Source organism: Mus caroli, unplaced genomic scaffold, assembly GCF_978045245.1.
Source record: "Mus caroli unplaced genomic scaffold, Mus_caroli_1 scaffold_5, whole genome shotgun sequence".
In the NCBI taxonomy this organism is placed as follows: Eukaryota; Metazoa; Chordata; class Mammalia; order Rodentia; family Muridae; genus Mus; species Mus caroli.
The window spans coordinates 16,637,868-16,656,696 of NW_028227260.1; the positions used below are offsets into that span (position 1 = coordinate 16,637,868).

The following is an 18,829-nucleotide window of genomic DNA, read 5'->3' on the forward strand; positions in this document are numbered from 1 at the left end:
AATGCCAACTCAAGACAGATTATCAAAGTCACAATGGGTCATTTTGATGGGGTTTTCAATGGTAGAGTAGCTTAGGGATGTGCGGCAAGGAAGTGTCTCATTCCAACAGAAGGCATGCTCAAATTTCCAAGAAGTGGAATGCAGTTACAACTTGGGCAGCCACTGCACTATGTTACCCCAATGTTGTTGGAATACTAAACAGGGTGCCAAGAGCCCTAAGCAGTTAAGAAAAGTTCCTAATTTGGTCTTCTCCCACAGTAGCCACTGACAAATAGTATCAAGAAGTTGGCAGAGTCACTGTATACTTGATAAGTTGTCTGTAAAGAACTAGGACTGGTGAAATAAATTTCTAAAGACAAATGCAAGCCAAAGACAAATGCAAGCCATAAACCTTGAATCTGATTGTCATTTTTAGCAATAGCAATGAGGGTTCACATTAATCTTGTTTGTCGGTTCTATATTTTTCTTGTTTTATTCTACACTCAAACTTGTTCCTACTTATGTTGATTTCCTCTGTTTGTCAGATTTATTGTTTCAAGTTCTTATGTTTAGTGAAGTAAAGAGAGTCTTTGATTTCGTTTTCTATTAATACTCTAAACATAGAGTCTCTTTATCACTGAAGCCCTCTACTTGACCAATTTTGTTATTGTTGTTGTTGTTGTTGTATATAGGATTTATTTATTTACTTTACATCCTGATGGCAGCCCCTCCCTCCTCTCCTCCAAATCCCACTTCACATATCCTTCTCCCCATCCTCTCTCCCCTTATCCTGAAAGAAGGAGAATCTACACATGGGTACCAACATGCCCTGGCACACATCAAGTCACAGCAAGACTAAGAGCATCCTCTCTCACTGAGACCAGACACAGCAGTCCCTGGGAAGGGTGCTGACACTCAATTTTTGACAATGAAGCCAAAATCATACAATGGAAAAAATAAAGCATCTTCAACAAATGTTGCAGGTCTACTTGATCAATATAAACAGAAGGCATCAATATTGATTGAGAATACTCTGCCCATTGCATTCCTCTGTGCCTACCCCTCCCATCATACCTGTGGGAATATAAAACAAAATGATCAGTATCTTCAATATTCGCTAGAGCCAAATTGTACCAACAACCCAAACTATTGATGTTTATAACTTTTAAAGGGCGTAGGCCCAGATGTACTCAGATTTCTGCTCTCAAATGTTCACTCAGCTTTCTCAAGCTAGTAGGGACTGTGAAGATTCATGCTTCTCTAGCTATCCTCAAATAGACTATCCATGAACACTAATGATTGTCCAAAACACAGGTCTACTTTCCAACAGCAAAAACCAACAACAAACAAAAACAAAAACAAAACCCTGGCATTTCTCAACTTGCTACCACAGAAGTTGGCTATATTTACTAAGATCCATGCCCCAATACAAGGGAATGCCAGGGCCAGGAAGCAGGAGTGGGTGGGTTGGGGAGCAGGGCAGGAGGAGGGTATAAGGGACTTTGGGGATAGCATTTAAATTGTAAATGAACAAAATATCTAATAAAAATTGTTTAAATAAAAAAAAAAGATCCATTTGGTCCCCATGATCAAATTGATACCCCTCATTATAAAGATTAGGTCCTTAAAACTTTTGCCCTTGTCTTTTTTTTTTTTTCTTTCCTGCCTTTCCAGGTCATGGATTATACGGGACTTTTGAAATGTTATCCTCGTGGAGGAAAACCAGAGAGGACCAACATGTTAAAGAGCGAACTGCAGAAGTCTATGCAGACTCCATGCTCTCCTTCTCTCTCACCACTGCCATGTACTTGGTCACCTTCGGCATCGGGGCCAGCCCTTTCACGAACATTGAGGCAGCCAGGATTTTCTGCTGCAACTCCTGTATTGCAATCCTCTTCAACTACCTCTATGTACTCTCATTTTATGGTTCCAGCCTTGTGTTCACTGGCTACATAGAAAATAATTACCAGCATAGTATATTCTGTAGAAAAGTTCCAAAGCCTGATGTATTACAGGAGAAGCCAGCATGGTATAGGTTTCTTCTGACGGCTAGATTCAGTGAGGAAACAGCTGAAGGTGAGGAAGCAAACACCTATGAGAGTCACTTATTGGTATGTTTCCTCAAACGCTATTACTGTGACTGGATAACCAACACCTATGTCAAGCCTTTTGTAGTCCTCTTTTACCTTATTTATATTTCCTTTGCCTTAATGGGCTATCTGCAGGTCAGTGAAGGGTCAGACCTTAGTAACATCGTAGCAACTGCAACACAAACCATTGAGTACACTACTGCCCACCAAAAGTACTTTAACAACTACAGTCCTGTTATTGGGTTTTACATATATGAGTCCATAGAATATTGGAACTCTAGTGTCCAAGAAGATGTTCTAGAGTACACTAAGGGTTTTGTGCGGATATCCTGGTTTGAAAGCTATTTAAATTATCTTCGGAAACTCAATGTGTCCACTGACTTGCCTAAGAAAAATTTCACAGACATGTTGAGGAATTCCTTCCTGAAAGCTCCTCAATTTTCACATTTTCAAGAGGACATCATCTTCTCTAAAAAGTACAATGATGAGGTTGATGTAGTGGCCTCTAGAATGTTTTTGGTGGCCAAGACTATGGAAACAAATAGAGAAGAACTTTATGATCTCTTGGAGACTCTGAGGAGGCTTTCAGTCACCTCCAAGGTGAAGTTCATTGTCTTTAATCCGTCTTTTGTGTACATGGATCGATATGCCTCCTCTCTGGGAGCCCCCCTGCACAACTCCTGCATCAGTGCTTTGTTCCTGCTCTTCTTCTCGGCATTCCTGGTAGCAGATTCGCTGATCAATGTCTGGATCACTCTCACAGTTGTGTCTGTGGAGTTTGGAGTAATAGGCTTCATGACATTATGGAAAGTCGAACTGGATTGCATTTCTGTGCTATGCTTAATTTATGGAATTAACTACACAATTGACAACTGTGCTCCACTGTTATCCACATTTGTTCTAGGCAAGGATTTTACAAGAACTAAATGGGTTAAAAATGCCCTGGAAGTGCATGGGGTAGCTATTTTACAGAGTTACCTCTGTTATATTGTTGGTCTATTTCCTCTTGCAGCTGTGCCTTCAAATCTGACCTGTACACTGTTCAGGTGCTTGTTTTTAATAGCATTTGTCACCTTCTTTCACTGCTTTGCCATTTTACCTGTGATACTTACTTTCCTGCCACCCTCTAAGAAAAAAAGGAAAGAGAAGAAAAATCCTGAAAACCGGGAGGAAATTGAGTGTGTAGAAATGGTAGATATTGATAGTACTCGAGTGGTTGACCAAATAACCACAGTGTGATAGTGTCTGCTTCATATATTTTCACCCCAGGTCTTACCAAGAACAAAAGGCTTATGTTGCTGAAATAATTAAAGTCAAAGTTGTTCTGTTAAAAAAAAAATAAGAAACAGACATGGGAAAAAGGCAAAAGGTGAGGATAATGGGTGTGGCATCTTTAAAATTTTTAAAGCAAAAGGGTTTCTATGATAATTTACTTACACACACACACACACACACACACACACACACACACAAACATGACACGTAGTATTTTAAGAAAGATCAAGCAAAGGAATGCTTATTAATAAACCTGATCCTATTTTACCTACATTGCACATATTACTGATATTGTAATAAGATGCAACTGATTGCAAGGTCAGCTGTTATGACAAATATAGGTTTAAGCATTGTTCAAACAACAAGGTTTTCTAAACTTCTATCGAGAAGTACCTCTACATAGGTTCTGTCATTTGAGGTCTTCATTGTTTCATCTAGCACCTCAACACTCAAGGAGATTCTGTGAAAGTTCTGATCAGCAAGAGGAAGCCAGAACTTTTAAAGCAGATGTGATAGACTGAATATCATCCACAAATTGAAATTGAGTGTCACCCCCAAATTCTCTTAGGTGAGCCAAGTTTATTTTTTCTTGAATGAACTTGTCATATTCCTCCACTGATGCACATTTTAACACCTGTATGGTTTAGTTAATGCACCCAGAAATCCATGACAGCTCCAGCATTACAGAACTGGGGCAATTCAATTTCAGAATATCTTGTTACCTGTCATGAAAAGGGTCTACTTTATTAGTTATAGCCCTTGGCAGGAACCTCTGAGGGTACAAAGCCACAGAGTCAAGCTGAAATATCTGGCATGTTGGAAGAAAAGCAGGTATCTATTTGAACATACAGAGTATTTCTATATTACCAAAAAAGAAAAGCCAGCTGGTACAGATGTTTGTGGTTTGGCCCTACATGCACTTTCGCATGGATGCCCAGAAACAACATCTGTCCCAAAATAACATCTGCCCACATATATGAGGAAAAGGAAATAAACACCAAAATGGTTATTGGCCAACAAGTGCCAGAAATTTTTTTTATTATTATTATTTTAGCTATGTGATGAGTTCTACTTGACTTAGTAGAGAAAAGGAAAACCTTTGATAAGACTAAGACTTGGCAATGAGAAACTTTATAAAAGTGCTTGGAGATAAAGGGCTCAAAGGAAAAATAGGTGGAATTTCCTGGATAGGAATAATCACCAGTATAAATCAATCCATAACAGCAGCCAAACTTCCCTGCTAAACTGGCTGTACCGCCCCTCCCCTAAAATGCCTTTTTGCTATCTCTCTACTTCATTATAAGGCTCTCTGTACATTAACATGCCCAGATATTTATACAGTTGAACAGTTGTATCTACAAGGGCAATGATTCATCGATCTAAACAATGACAGTTTGATCTGAAGGGGGGGTATGTGTGCTGCCCTCAGACCCCTGTATTTCTTTAAATCCATAAAAATTAAGCCAAATCCTGGGTTACATTTGAGGCAAACTGCTACAATGTCTTTCCTTTTTAAAGATGTAGCTTCTTTAGTCACCTATAGTGGTAAGCATTTCCAAAAGGCATATTACCTTTCAGGACTTTAGCAGACATATTATACTACTTCCTCATTCTCCACAATGGGTGAAACAGACCTTGAAAAATGAAACTGACCCAGGTTACACTACTATAGGAGTTCCATCATTTCAACATGCTGAAGACACAGCAGGACAATTGTATATTTTCCTGTAGGTAGCTACTACCCCTTAAAGTTCATACATAAGGTGGGAACATAAGGCTTCATTGGCTATGGAACAAACATATGTCTTTAATGTCTGGAATAAAAACACTTTGGATTAAGTTTGGCTATTATCCTTCTAAACAGCAAAAATGGCCAAATGATTGTGATGTAATCACAGCAAGTGATAATCTGTGCTTTTGCTCTCATGTGCTTTTGTCCAAAAAGTTCTAACAAATATTCTAATTTCTCAGTCTCCCCTGCAGACACATTAAGCAGTCATAGTAATGTCTTTGTTCACGGAACAAGAAGAGGAGGAGTTTTAAATCTAAAGACAAGTATATTCTTCACAAAATGGCAAGTTTGCATACTAGATGTTCAATCAGTTCTCTCTCTTATGGTCCTGCAACCAGGATATTATTTATTAAAAAACAACTGAAGAAGGGATTGGCTTTATTCTTAAATTATATGCTGCTAAACTGTTTTCTGAACAGTGTGTTCTAAACCTGCCATTGATTTAGTGTCAGCCATGTGAAACATCTCAGCTTAGTGAATTCACAAAACTGACCCAACACATGCACCAATTAAATGGATTTTGTTGAGAATTTAATCATCAATTTGGTCAACCAGAATGACTTACTGTGGAACTTTGTTTTATGACACTTAGTAGTTTTCCAACTTGATTGAGTCTCAGTGTATCTTGAGATGTTGTATTTTTAAATGGAGGGTATTTTCAAACTTGTCACATTCTCCAAACTTGTCACCTTCTCTTTTCAGCACTTGAAATTAAGGTTTATGAAATTCTGACTGTAAAATGAATTTTTCTATTGGAGGACTGCATGCCAAAAGTTATTTATTGTTGAGCAATTATTATGTATTTGTTCATATTTATTATTGATTATTAATAGTGATCTGACAGCATCAGTCTAACTTCACCATGGAGATGACACTGTAGAAATAGCTCAAAAAATTTTAAGTCTTCATAAAATTTCCCTTTTTAAATTGCTAAAAGGGAAGGAATGATCTCAGCAAATTATTTTTTCTTTTAATTAATTCCAACCAAGACATTAATGTTCACTTTACCAAAGAAACATATTTGGTTGGTTTTAAGTTAGTGTTTGGTGTCCATTTACCAAAGAAAATGTTCCATCATCAAAATATTTTTCCTGGTCAACTAAACTACTGTGATGTTTGGGCCTTCTGAACGAAGATAAGAAAAGCCAAGGTAAGAGGAATAATATTCTCTCCTTTGGTAGAATCCAGCAGAAGATGTAAATTCACAAGGGAATTGGTGTTTACAAAAAAGAAAACAATAATGGAAATTGGATTTTGTTATTCTTACATGCAGTAATGTTCCAACAAGGACCATGAGGGATACACAGGCTAAAAGTACATTTTGTTCCAGAGAAAATGTAAAACAAACCTTCATGAAAATCTCTGTCCATTGTTCCTGCTAATAATAACTCTTTGTGTGTGTGTGTTTGTGTGTTTGTTTTGGGCTAGGTTCATTTTTGCTTGTTTGATTAATTGGTTGGCTGGGTTTAATTTTTATTGGGGAAGGGGTTGTCTTCATTTTGCTTTCATTTAGTTTGTGGGTTTTGTTCATGTGGCTTCTGCCTCTGCTCTCAGTCTCACCTCTATATTTTCAGTCAGAAGTGAAATAATTAGAGGTCTCCTCCATGGCCGCTGTTATTCATGAAATCTACTGCTCTAAAAAGACCTTTGAGAAACTGTTTATTTTAAATAATCACTTCCCAATTGTCTGTGGCATTCTAAGACTATGACACTACCTTCCTCCAACCCCAGCAACAGACCTTGGCTGTGTCCCTCATGAGAACAGGTCAAATGAAGAGCCACCTTCGGGGTGTGGTATGGTATGAGGCAATGCCTCTTGGACACAAATGGTACCCTCTTCATAATGGCTTTATTCCTTTGGATCCTATTAAAGATTCCCTGCAGCTTGTACCAGTGTTTGACCTCTGTGTATCTCTGTTTCTTCATCTGTACAGTGGGGATAAAAAACAGTAAATATCTTTAAATTCAGCCAATTTTGAGTGCCCAATATTACCCATATATTGTTCTAAAGACTGGGAACACACACAAAAACAAATCAGAGAAAGCATGATCTTGCCTTGGAAACTTAAGTTTGAGTGATGCTGTGGGTTGGCTGGGAGAATTTAGATGGTATTAGGGAAACATTTGGGCCAAGAAAGAGAGATCTCCACACATTATTATCTTTAATTTGCCAACTTTACCCTATAGAAGTAGGGCTCAGGATATAAACTTTAAAAGTATATATAGTCTTCAGATGAAATCTATATAAGAATACAATGGAAGGCTAATTATTCATGATTTTATGAGATCACATTTAAAATAGTCTGGATTACCATGTGGTGGGACAAGTATAAAGAAGGTACAAACCTGGATGTTGGGGTTGGACTACAAACCTTAAAATAGGATATAGATATTTGGTGGGAATCTGGAGAGCATCACCCCTTCCTGTTTATTTCTGGTTTGTCTGATGACACTTGAACATTCCTTTGGGAATATTTGCTTTTAAGTTTGTGGTAAATAAAAAGCACCGGGTGTTAGAAAATAAAATTCCTATTCTTTTACAAGCATGTGAAATGCAAAGGAAAATATTATATTGGTACTACACTGGCCAAAACAAACAAAAACTGATAATGCTAGGGCCAACACATGGCCCAGTCCCTCCCTGTGGAGGCTACAACTGTTTATTTTTGTTCCATGCCAGTCCAGGAGAAAACAAAGAGGGAAGCATATGAACTAGAATAAGCTCACCTGAACAGGCAGCATCAGTATGTTCTCCGAAGCCTGCCTCTCATGTGCCCTGTCCCTTTGCCCAGGTGATCTATTTGAAGTCCTCTTTGATATCTTGTGAATATGCCATGCAAGGAAAAGGAAATGAGATGCCAGAGAGCTGTAGCCTCCACATAGAGTTTTGAGTTAGAATAAAATTAGCACCACAAGGCTTCCAAGAAGCCTGCTTGATAGAGAACAGAGGTTTCTTTTCAAAATACAAAGAAAGCCTATATACATGAAAAAACTGAAATGTAGAGAACTAAGATATTCACAGATTTGGAATAGTTGGAAGCTGATACAGGACTATAATTGAAATATAGTTTCTAGCTTCAGTTTATTTTCCATTCTTCTACTTTACTGCCAAATACCAGGTATCTAAATAATTGGTTCTCAACACAGGGACCACTAATGAAGTAGGAAAGGGAAGAACTCTTGACTTCCCTAAAATCAAATTACATACATAAAAACATATGTATATTCAGCATGTACAATTTACTAAAGAAGGGATTCATAATTGCCATCAGATTCTAAGAATTCTCCATGACCCACTGAACTGCCCTAAAGTGATAAAGACATCAGTGGGAGTGTGAGGCTGGTGTCCTCATTTTGGCTAATGGCCAGTCAAGAACTTCTCAATATCTGGGACCTCTGGGGGTACTGGTTGGTTCATATTGTTGTTCCTCATATGGGGCTACAAACTCCTTCAACTCCTTGGGTTCTTTATTTAGGTCCTCCATTTGGGACCCTGTGCTCAGTCCAATGGATGGCTGAGAGCATCTGCCTCTGTATTTGTCAGGCACTGGCAGAGCCTCTCAGGAGACAGCTATATCAGTCTCCTATCAGCTAGGTCTTGTTGGCACCCACAATAGTGTCTGGGTTTGGTGACTGTATATGGGATCCAGCAGCATATGTGGCAGAGGATGGCCTTGTTGGACATCAATTGGAGGAGAAGACCTTGGTCCTGTGAAGGCTCAATGCCCCAGTGTAGGCAAATGCCAAGACAGGGAAGTGGAAGTGGGTGGGTTGGTGAGCAGGGGCAGTGGGGGTGGGATAGGTGGTTTTCAGAGGGGAAACCAGGAAAGGGGATAACATTTGAAATGTAAATAAAGAAAATAGCTGGTAAAAAATTAATCAAAACATTAAAAAAAGAACGCAATCATCTTTTCTCTAAGGAGGTAATAATGCTTCCAAATATTGGCATCTGGGATCTTTCTGTGTTTACCTAAGGTAAGGTTAAAAGAATCAGAGGTTTACTTTCTGTGAACATAAATCTCTAAAAAAAACCATCTCAGCCACTTACATCACCCTTTGCCAAGCCATTGTAAGGTAATACTTCTGAGGTGAAAGAATATTAGTCCTACTTTGTAGCATCTAAATATGAATCCCCAGGGCTATATAGTTGTTGGGATCTACAAAGTGCTTTGTCTAAGAGCCCTATTACAAACCAAAATGACTAACAGATCATTTCCCAAGCTCATTCCAGGCTCATTCCTGAGAAAAACAAAATTTCTTTGTCAAAACAATGTCCCTGATTTTTCTGTTGAAATGTGTTTGTCACATTTTTTCAAATACTCTTTCAATTAATGAGCTTTTTAAAATTGTTTTTGCCTGCTGTACCAAACTAATTGCCACGATGCTTCCATGATGCCCCCCAAAACTATAGATGACTAGGCAAAACTGACAATAACTCTTTGGCCCTGTTCCACGTTCACACAGCCAGGCATGGTACATATACACATACATATGACCATATATTACCCAGAAGTACATGTACTTGTATATAACACTTAAAGAAAGTATTTAAGTATACATGACTATACATATGTGTGCACATTTAATGTACGTATGTACATGTATTTGCATACTACTTTTTACAATATCTTTAGCAAATGTGAGGGTATAAAATAACTTAGCAGGTGGCCCTTTATGCTTTATGAAGATAGGCCAAGAGCTTCCACTGTACATTGAAAACCATACTGAACAATATTTTTACCTTCTATGTACTCCCTATGTATTAACATATCTGAAATCAGCCAAACAATATGCTTTAAAGAGAAGAAATATGAACATGTAATTTGAAAATTGCTAATGAATAGTTCCACGGTTGAAAACTGCATTTGATGAAAAATCCCAAGTCATGAATAGTAATCATGACAGAGCCACAAAATGGCAGAAAATTCTCCCTAGCTATAGAATTGTGAATTTTTGTCTAGAATCACTGATTAGTGGTCCATAGAAAGGAAAAAGGGGCAGGAAATAAAATAAGGACATAAGGCATGATCACTCCATCTTGCCAACTTATTGTCTTGAAAAAGAATGAATATTTTCCATTCATCCATAACATCATCAATTTGATGGAAAAGTCGGTGACTGTCATATAGCACAAGAAAAGATGACATAATCCATAGAAGCCTTTTTAAAAATCAAAAACAAAAAACAAACAAACAAACAAACAAACAAAAAACGCTTAGATGCCTATAACACAACTTCTATACACAAAGCTCAGGGAGCATCATCAAAGAGAGCATGGAGAGATTGTCAGAGCCTGGTGACCTGGAGAACTGCTGTAGGATCAAGTCTTCTGGACGTGACTGGGATACTACACACATGAACTTTCAGTATGGTTCCCTGCATAAGACTACATAATCCATACCAGCTGGCATTCCAAATATAAATGGAAGAACATTTCTTAAGGCACATCCCCTAGATAAAGAGTTAAAGGCAGTAAATGGCAGCAGAGGGAGGATGAACCAGTTTTGTTTTGGGTCACTTACTCCTAACTGGCAGGCCTTAAGCACACACACAAATGGGAAACAATAATTAAGCACAGAAGATTGTGTGTGTGTGTGTGTGTGTGTGTGTGTGTGTGTGTGTGTGTGTTTTAAGAAGGAAGGGTCTCAAGAAGACCTAAAAGGAGTTGTGATGGGGGAAAGATGAGTATAAATCATTCAAATATAGCAAATTTATGTATAAAACTCTCAAAAATATACAAAATGGAATAAATATAAAGACTGAAGTTGGAAATTTTGTTTAAAAGAAACACCACACATTCAATGAAGTTATCTATGTGTAGAAAATTCTAACTAACTTACACACAGCTGGGAAAGTGGACATTAAGAGGGTCCCTGACTTTAAGAGGGTACCTTCCTCACAAAACACATACACAGACAATATTTTGAAATACACCTGTACTATGCAGTTTAGAATAATCCAAAACTCACAGCAATCTTCCTACTTGAGCTTCTTGAGTTATAGACTTAAAATGAGGGAGGGCATGTGATAGGCAGCCTATTTTGGTTGAATGAGGCTTGCTCCAGCGACCCAGTAGAGAACTCAACAAGAGTCAGAAAAGTGAGCCACGTTCCCAGAGTCAGGTGCCTGACAACACAGAGCCTCCAACTTCATAATTCTGTGACTATAAGTCAAACAGACAATGTCCCAAGCTTCTGGCATTTTGGCTAGACTCCACCCCACAGTTACCTGAGAGCCCAGCCCACTATAAAAGGAGCTGCTTGGCCCCTCCTCACTTTTTTAAAGCTTTCACCTTTCTTACTCTCATCTCTAGCCCTCCTTCTCTCTCTCCCTTCTCCCCTCTCTCCACGTGGCCATGGTCAGCCTCTCTCTTTCTACTTTCTCTCCTTCCCCTGCAGTGTCCAGCAGTGTCTGGAATGCCTGAGTCTGAGAACCTGCTACCTAGGACTGCCCCTTGTCCAACACCCGCCGAACTGGGGTCCATGGCTTCATATAGCCAGACACTTTCTCTCTCTCTCTCTCTCTCTCTCTCTCTCTCTCTCTCTCTCTCTCTCTCTCTCTCTCTCTCTCTCTCTCTCACACACACACACACACACACACACACACACACACACACACGGCTGCATGGAAAGCGTGTGGCATTCCTTCTGTGTCTGCCCACCCAGAGCACCTGAACTCTGGCTGGACATAGGTTTTCTCCCATTTCCCCTCTTTCTCCCACACCCACTGCCCCATAGGTGTGCCTTAGCATTTTTATTTCCTTAATTTTGGAATAGGAGTAGGAGTTTGGGTCAGGGTTCTTTGTGTAGCCATAGCTATCCTGAAACTAGCTCTGAAGACCAGACTGGCCTGGAGCTCACAGAGAACCTCCTGTCTCTACTAAAATTTTACATGTTGTAGGGAAAAAAGCAAGGACTGGGAAGCTGAAGTCAACTAGATCTGTAGGAAATGACAGATTATGGGAGCTAAAAGAAGTGAAAATTTTAGGTTTCCCTACAGGATAGATAGAAGGGTCAGACAGGCAAGACAGCTCAATGGATGAAGGTGTTGCTCACAAAACTGAAGAACTAAATCTGATACTCAGAACACACATAGTGTAATGAGATGATCAACTCCATAAAGTTTCCCTCTGACCTTCATACATATATCACAGTACATGTGCTCCTCCAACACAAAATAAATAAATGAGCAACAAAACTTAAATTGAAAAATTTAAAGACATTGAAGTCTCAATCTATAGTTTTACATTTTGTGGGGGGTTTTTTGAAAATATTTTTTCATAAATCATATTCTAATTATTGTTTCCACTCTCTTTTCTCCTGAACCTTGCCACTTACTCTTCTATCCAAATTCACACCCATTAGTTTCTCTTTAGAAAATAGACAGGTACCCAAGGAATCAAAATAAAATGTAATACAATAAAATAAAACAAAATAAATTAACCTGTACCTTTTTAATGAACTAAAAGGACCCTGCATTTTCTTTATTATTTAGTGAACCATAATTCCTCTTCAACAACTTACTCAGAACACAGGATGATTCTTATCTTATGGTTTCTGATATTATAATTTATTCACTCTTCTGGATCCATCCCCCAATATAAAATATATGAGTTGAATTACTTAATAATTGGTCAAACAAAAAACATATCAGCCCAGTTTTAATCCATATTTCACGAAATTCATTTAAATGTGCTAGTGCTTCAAAGCTATAGAAAATTATCTCTACACAGTTTTTTGTTTTATGTTTTTTACCATTGAAAGAAACATCTGTCAGTAAATATTAACAAGATAGCCAAAAAGTGAAATGTTTCTTGATCAGTATTATGTATTTAATTTTTGTCTAACAAAACATTTTTATTATATTTTTATCATTTAAAACAAAGTTTAAATTGTCATATATTTTTATCATATTCTTCTGTTTTCCAAGTTCTTCCAAGTCCTCTCCCCTTCCCTAACAACCCTACTTTAATTTTACTCTCAAAAACCAAGCAAAAACCAAATACAATTTTAACAGATTAATAACAAATACAGAAAAATCCATATCAAATATTTTGTTATGCTTAAAAAGATTTCCAACACAGACATAAAATTATGTAAATATAAAAACTTTCTTCTTTTACTGCTCCTGACATTGCATATTATTTTATAATTGTTGGGACTAGATCAGACTTTTTAACTTGTATCTAAGTAAGATCATATTTCTTTTTTTTTTTTTTTTTTTTTTTTGGTTTTTCGAGACAGGTTTCTCTGTATAGCCCTGGCTGTCCTGGAACTCACTTTATAGACCAGGCTGGCCTCGAACTCAGAAATCCGCCTGCCTCTGCCTTCCGAGTGCTGGGATTAAAGGCGTGCGCCACCACAAGATCATATTTCACACAGTAACAATTTATACATTTCAGAAAACTTACCTATTTTTTTTCTGGAAACATCAGTTAAGCTGAATTTCCAGTTGGCTTTTTTTTTACTAGGCAAATAGATGATTCTGCTAGCAATAAATTATTCTTTAACTAGGAATATATTGAAACATTAGAAAATATAATTAGTTAAGCTTGATCAGTTCTGAGAAAGATAAGTGCAGTTGCCCATCCAAGTTGACAAACTGTGAGTCACACCACTTTTATCTATGGCAGACAACACTTGCTTAGATGAGATTTAATGGAAAACTTTCCCAGAAGAATTTCTCAAAAGAAATGGAAACACTTTCTAGAAAGGAGCATTAATAGACCCCTTACTAAAGAACTAGTTATTGGCAGTTGATAGCTACTGGGGAGAAGAGTGGTTCTTTGTTGAGGATGTGATCACTGACAAGATTAAAAATGTTCCAGTGGATGCCTGAAATCCATGCATATATGGGTACCACTAATTTTAATTAGTGACTTAACAAAAGAAATTACAAGATGTTGGGGGATAGGTATTTGAGCGATAGGGAGAAGCTGGGGGGAGAAGTAGGGATGGATATGATTGTATATTGTATGCATGTACTAAATTCTCAAGAACAAGGAAAATTCAAGATAGATAGATAGATAGATAGATAGATAGATAGATGACAAATGAAAAAATCCTATCATTTTACCTAGGTATAGTGGCACATACCTATAATTTCAGCATTAGGTAGGCTGAGGATCCCTGTGAGTTCAAGGCTAGCCTGAGTTAGGTAGATAGAGTCTGTCTTAAAAAACAGAACAAAATGAAATAAATTATCATTTTGATAGGAGGTGTGTGTGTGTGTCCTATTTCATGATGGCTAATGTCTTCTGTACATCAACAAGCCTAAATGTTTCTACTGTTCATACAGGTCAACAACTCTTTGACTGAAGAAACCATGCACTTATACTGGTGAGACTAAAACAAGAAAGGGCAACTTGTACAATATTTTTATCTTTTAAAGTAGTTTTTAAAAAAATCAGTGGTTTTCGTCTTTGAGTTTGTTTATATAAAAACCACATGATCATCTCGTTAGATGCGGAAAAAGCATTGAACAAGATCCAACACCCATTCATGATAAAAGTCTTGGAAAGATCAGGAATTCAAGGCCAATACATAAACATGATAAAATCAATCTACAGCAAACCAGTAGCCAACATCAAAGTAAATGATGAGAAGCTGGAAGCAATCCCACTAAAATCAGGGACTAGACAAGGCTGTCCACTCTCTCCATACCTATTCAACATTGTACTTGAAGTCCTAGCCAGAGCAATTTGACAACAAAAGGAGATCAAGGGGATACAAATTGGAAAAGATGAAGTCAAAATATCACTTTTTGCAGATGATATGATAGTATATATAAGTGACCCTAAAAATTCCACCAGAGAACTCCTAAACCTGATAAACAGCTTCAGTGAAGTAGCTGGATATAAAATTAACTCAAACAAGTCAATGGCCTTTCTCTACACAAAGAATAAACAGGCTGAGAAAGAAATTAGGGAAACAACACACTTCTCAATAGTCACAAATAATACAAAATATCTTGGCATGACTCTAACTAAGGAAGTTAAAAATCTGTATGAAAAAAACTTCAAGTCTCTGAAGAAAGAAATTATAGAAGATCTCAGAAGATGGAAAGATCTCCCATGCTCATGGATTGGCAAGATCAACATTGTAAAAATGGCTATCTTGTCAAAAGCAATCTACAGATTCAATGCAATCCCCATCAAAATCCCAATTCAATTCTTCAACGAATTAGAAAGAGCAATCTGCAAATTCATCTGTAATAACAAAAAAACCTAGGATAGCAAGAACTCTTCTCAAGGATAAAAGAACCTCTGGTGGAATCACCATGCCTGACCTAAAGCTTTACTACAGAGCAATTGTGATAAAAACTGCATGGTACTGGTACAGTAACAGACAAGTAGACCAATGGAATAGAATTGAAGACCCAGAAATGAACCCAAACACCTATGGTCACTTGATCTTCAACAAGGGAGCTAAATCCTTCTAGTGGAAGAAAGACAACAATTTCAACAAATGGTGCTGGCACAACTGGTTGTTATCATGTATACAATGTGAATCGATCCATTACTATCTCCTTCTACTAAGGTCAAATCTAAGTGGATCAAGGAACTTCACATAAAACCAGAGACACTGAAACTTATAGAGGAATAAGTGGGGAAAAGCCTTGAAGATATGGGCACAGGGGAAAAATTCCTGAATAGAACAGCAATGGCTTGCGCAGTAAGATCGAGAATTGACAAATGGGACCTCATGAAACTGCAAAGCTTCTGCAAGGCAAAAGACACTGTCAATAAGACAAAAAGACCACCAACAGATTGGGAAAGGATCTTTACCTATCCTAAATCAGATAGGGGACTAATATCCAATATATATAAAGAACTCAAGAAGGTGGACTCTAGAAAAATCAAAGAACCCCATTAAAAAATGGGGCTCAGAACTGAACAAATAATTCTCACCTGAGGAATACCAAATGGCAGAGAAGCACGTGAAAAAATGTTCAACATCCTTAATCATCAGGGAAATGCAAATCAAAACCACCCTAAGATTCCACCTCACACTAGTCAGAATGGCTAAGATCAAAAATTCAGGTGACAGCAGATGCTGGCAAGGATGTGGAGAAAGAGGAACACTCCTCCATTGTTGGTGGGATTGCAAGCTTGTACAACCACTCTGAAAATCAGTCTGGCGGTTCCTTAGAAAATTGGACATAGTACTACAGGAGGATCTAGCAATACCTCTCCTGGGCATATATCCAGAAGATGTCCCAACTGGTAAGAAGGACACATGCTCCACTATGTTCATAGCAGCCTTATTTATAATAGCCAGAAGCTGGAAAGAACCCAGATTCCCCTCAACAGAGGAATAGATACAGAAAATGTGGTACATTTACACAATGGAGTACTACTCAGCTATTAAAAAGAATGAATTTATGAAATTCCTAGGCAAATGGTTGGACCTGGAGGGCATCATCCTGAGTGAGGTAACATAATCACAAAGGAACTCACACAATATGTACTCACTGATAAGTGGATATTAGCCCAAAACTTAGGATACCCAAGATATAAGATATAATTTGCTAAACGCATGAAACTCAAGAAGAATGAAGACCAAAGTGTGGACACTGTGCCCCTTCTTAGAATTGGGAACACAACACCCATGGAAGGAGTTACAGAGACAAAGTTTGGAGCTGAGATGAAAGGATGGACTATCTAGAGACTGCCATATCCAGGGATCCATCCCCATAATCAGCTTCCAAACCCTGACACCATTGCATACACTAGCAAGATTTTGCTGAAAGGACCCAGATATAGCTGTCTCTTGTGAGACTATGCTGGGGCCTAGCAAACACAGAAGTGGATGCTCACAGTCAGCTAGTGGATGGATCACAGAACTCTCAATGGAGGAGCTAGAGAAAGTACCCAAGGAGCTAAAGGGACCTGCAATCCTATAGGTGGAACAACATTATGAACTAATCAGTACCCTGGAGCTCTTGACTCTAGCTGCATATGTAGCACTGGAAAGAGAGGCCCATTGGACACACAAACTTTATATGCCCCAGTACAGGAGAACACCAGGGCCAAAAAAATGGGAATGGGTGGGTAGGGAAGTGGGGGGAAGGGTATGGGGGACTTTTGGGATAGCATTGGAAATGTAATTGAGGAAGATACATAATAAAAAAATATTAAAAATTTAAAAAAAGAAAAAGAAATTAATTTCTAAATCAAAAAGATCACCAAGAGCATTTTTACTAACATGCTATATAAAATAACACTTATAAACTGAAATGTAGTGCCTTTAAAAAAGTACCAGGCAAAATACTTTATATGTAGTTAAAATTGTATATTTTATGTACTTTTAATATATAAATTAAATTGTACATATACACAAATGACAGCAGTTAACAAAATGTCATATATATGTAATTAATATAAATCAAACACACTAAAATTTAAAATAAACAATCTGCAAACAAATAAAAATGTCTCATTAAAACACTAAAAAAAAAAATCAAGCCGGGCGTGGTGGCGCACGCCTTTAATCCCAGCACTCGGGAGGCAGAGGCAGGCGGATTTCTGAGTTCGAGGCCAGCCTGGTCTACAAAGTGAGTTCCAGGACAGCCATGACTATACAGAGAAACCCTGTCTCGAAAAAACCAAAAAAAAAAAAAAATCAGTGTACACAAGCTGTTTTGAGGCCCCTGACATATATGTAGCAGTGGACTGCCTGGTCTGCCCTCAGTGGGAGAAGAGGTGCCCAAGAGACCTGATGCTTCAGGGTTTGCGGAAAGTTTGCTGGGTGGGGGACATCCTTTTGGGGATAGGAGAGAGGAAAAAATAGGATGAGGAACTGTGGGAGGGCAAACTGGGAGGAGGGCAATTACTGGAATGGAGGTTCTTCAGAAAATTGGAAATAGATCTACCTGAAGACCCAGCAATACCACTCTTGGGAATATACACAAAAGATGCTCCACCATACCACAGGGGCACATGTTCCAGTATATTCATAGCAGCCTTGTTTGTGATAGTCAGAAGCTGAAAACAACCCAGATGTCCCACAACAGAAGAATGGATACAGAAAGTGTGGTTCATTTACAAAATGGAATAGTATGCAGCTATTAAGAACGAGGACACCTGAGATTTGCAGGCAAATAGATGGAAGTAGAAAATATCATCCTGAGTGAGGTAACTAAGACCCAAAAGGATATGCATGGTATGTACTCATTAATAAGTAGATATTAAAAACAACAGCAACAACAACGAACCCAGAATGCCCAAGATACAGTCCACAGAACTCAAAAAGCTGAAGGGCCCAAGTGAGATGAGTCCAAATGCCTCAGTCCCACTTGGGAGGGAGAAGAAAGCAATCACAAGTGGGGAGGGAGGGAGGGACCTGAGAGGGAAAGTGGAGAGGGATGTGGGGTTGGAAGAAGGGAACCTGACCTGGTATTTGGTGAGAGAAAAGAACTGAAGCCCTGAGGGCCAGCAGAAAGAATGGTAACAGGCAACCTCCGGAGGTAGGAGGTTTGTGGAACCCTCCAGAATGCACCAGAGACCTGGGAGTTAAGAGACTCTCAGGACTCAAAGGGAAGGACCTTAGATGAAATGCCTGACAGTAGGGAGAGGGAACTTATAGAACCCATCTCCAGCAGAAAGACAGGGCATCAAGTGAGGGAAGGAGTTGCCATCCCACAGTCAAAACTCTGACCCATAATTGTTCCTGTCTGAAAGAACTACAGGGAT

At 38.4% G+C, this 18,829-nt stretch overlaps 1 protein-coding gene across 1 annotated transcript in view; it reads left to right on the plus strand.

Annotated features, from left to right (window-relative positions):
- Ptchd1 (patched domain containing 1) overlaps window positions 1-7,014 on the plus strand; it is a 54,013-nt gene extending 46,999 nt beyond the window's left edge. The window contains exon 3 of the mRNA XM_021153790.2: window positions 1,654-7,014. Within this exon, the coding sequence (XP_021009449.1) occupies window positions 1,654-3,308 (1,655 nt within the window). The 3' untranslated portion in view covers window positions 3,309-7,014. The remainder of the gene's footprint in view (window positions 1-1,653) is intronic.
- The last annotated feature ends 11,815 nt before the right edge of the window (window positions 7,015-18,829 follow it).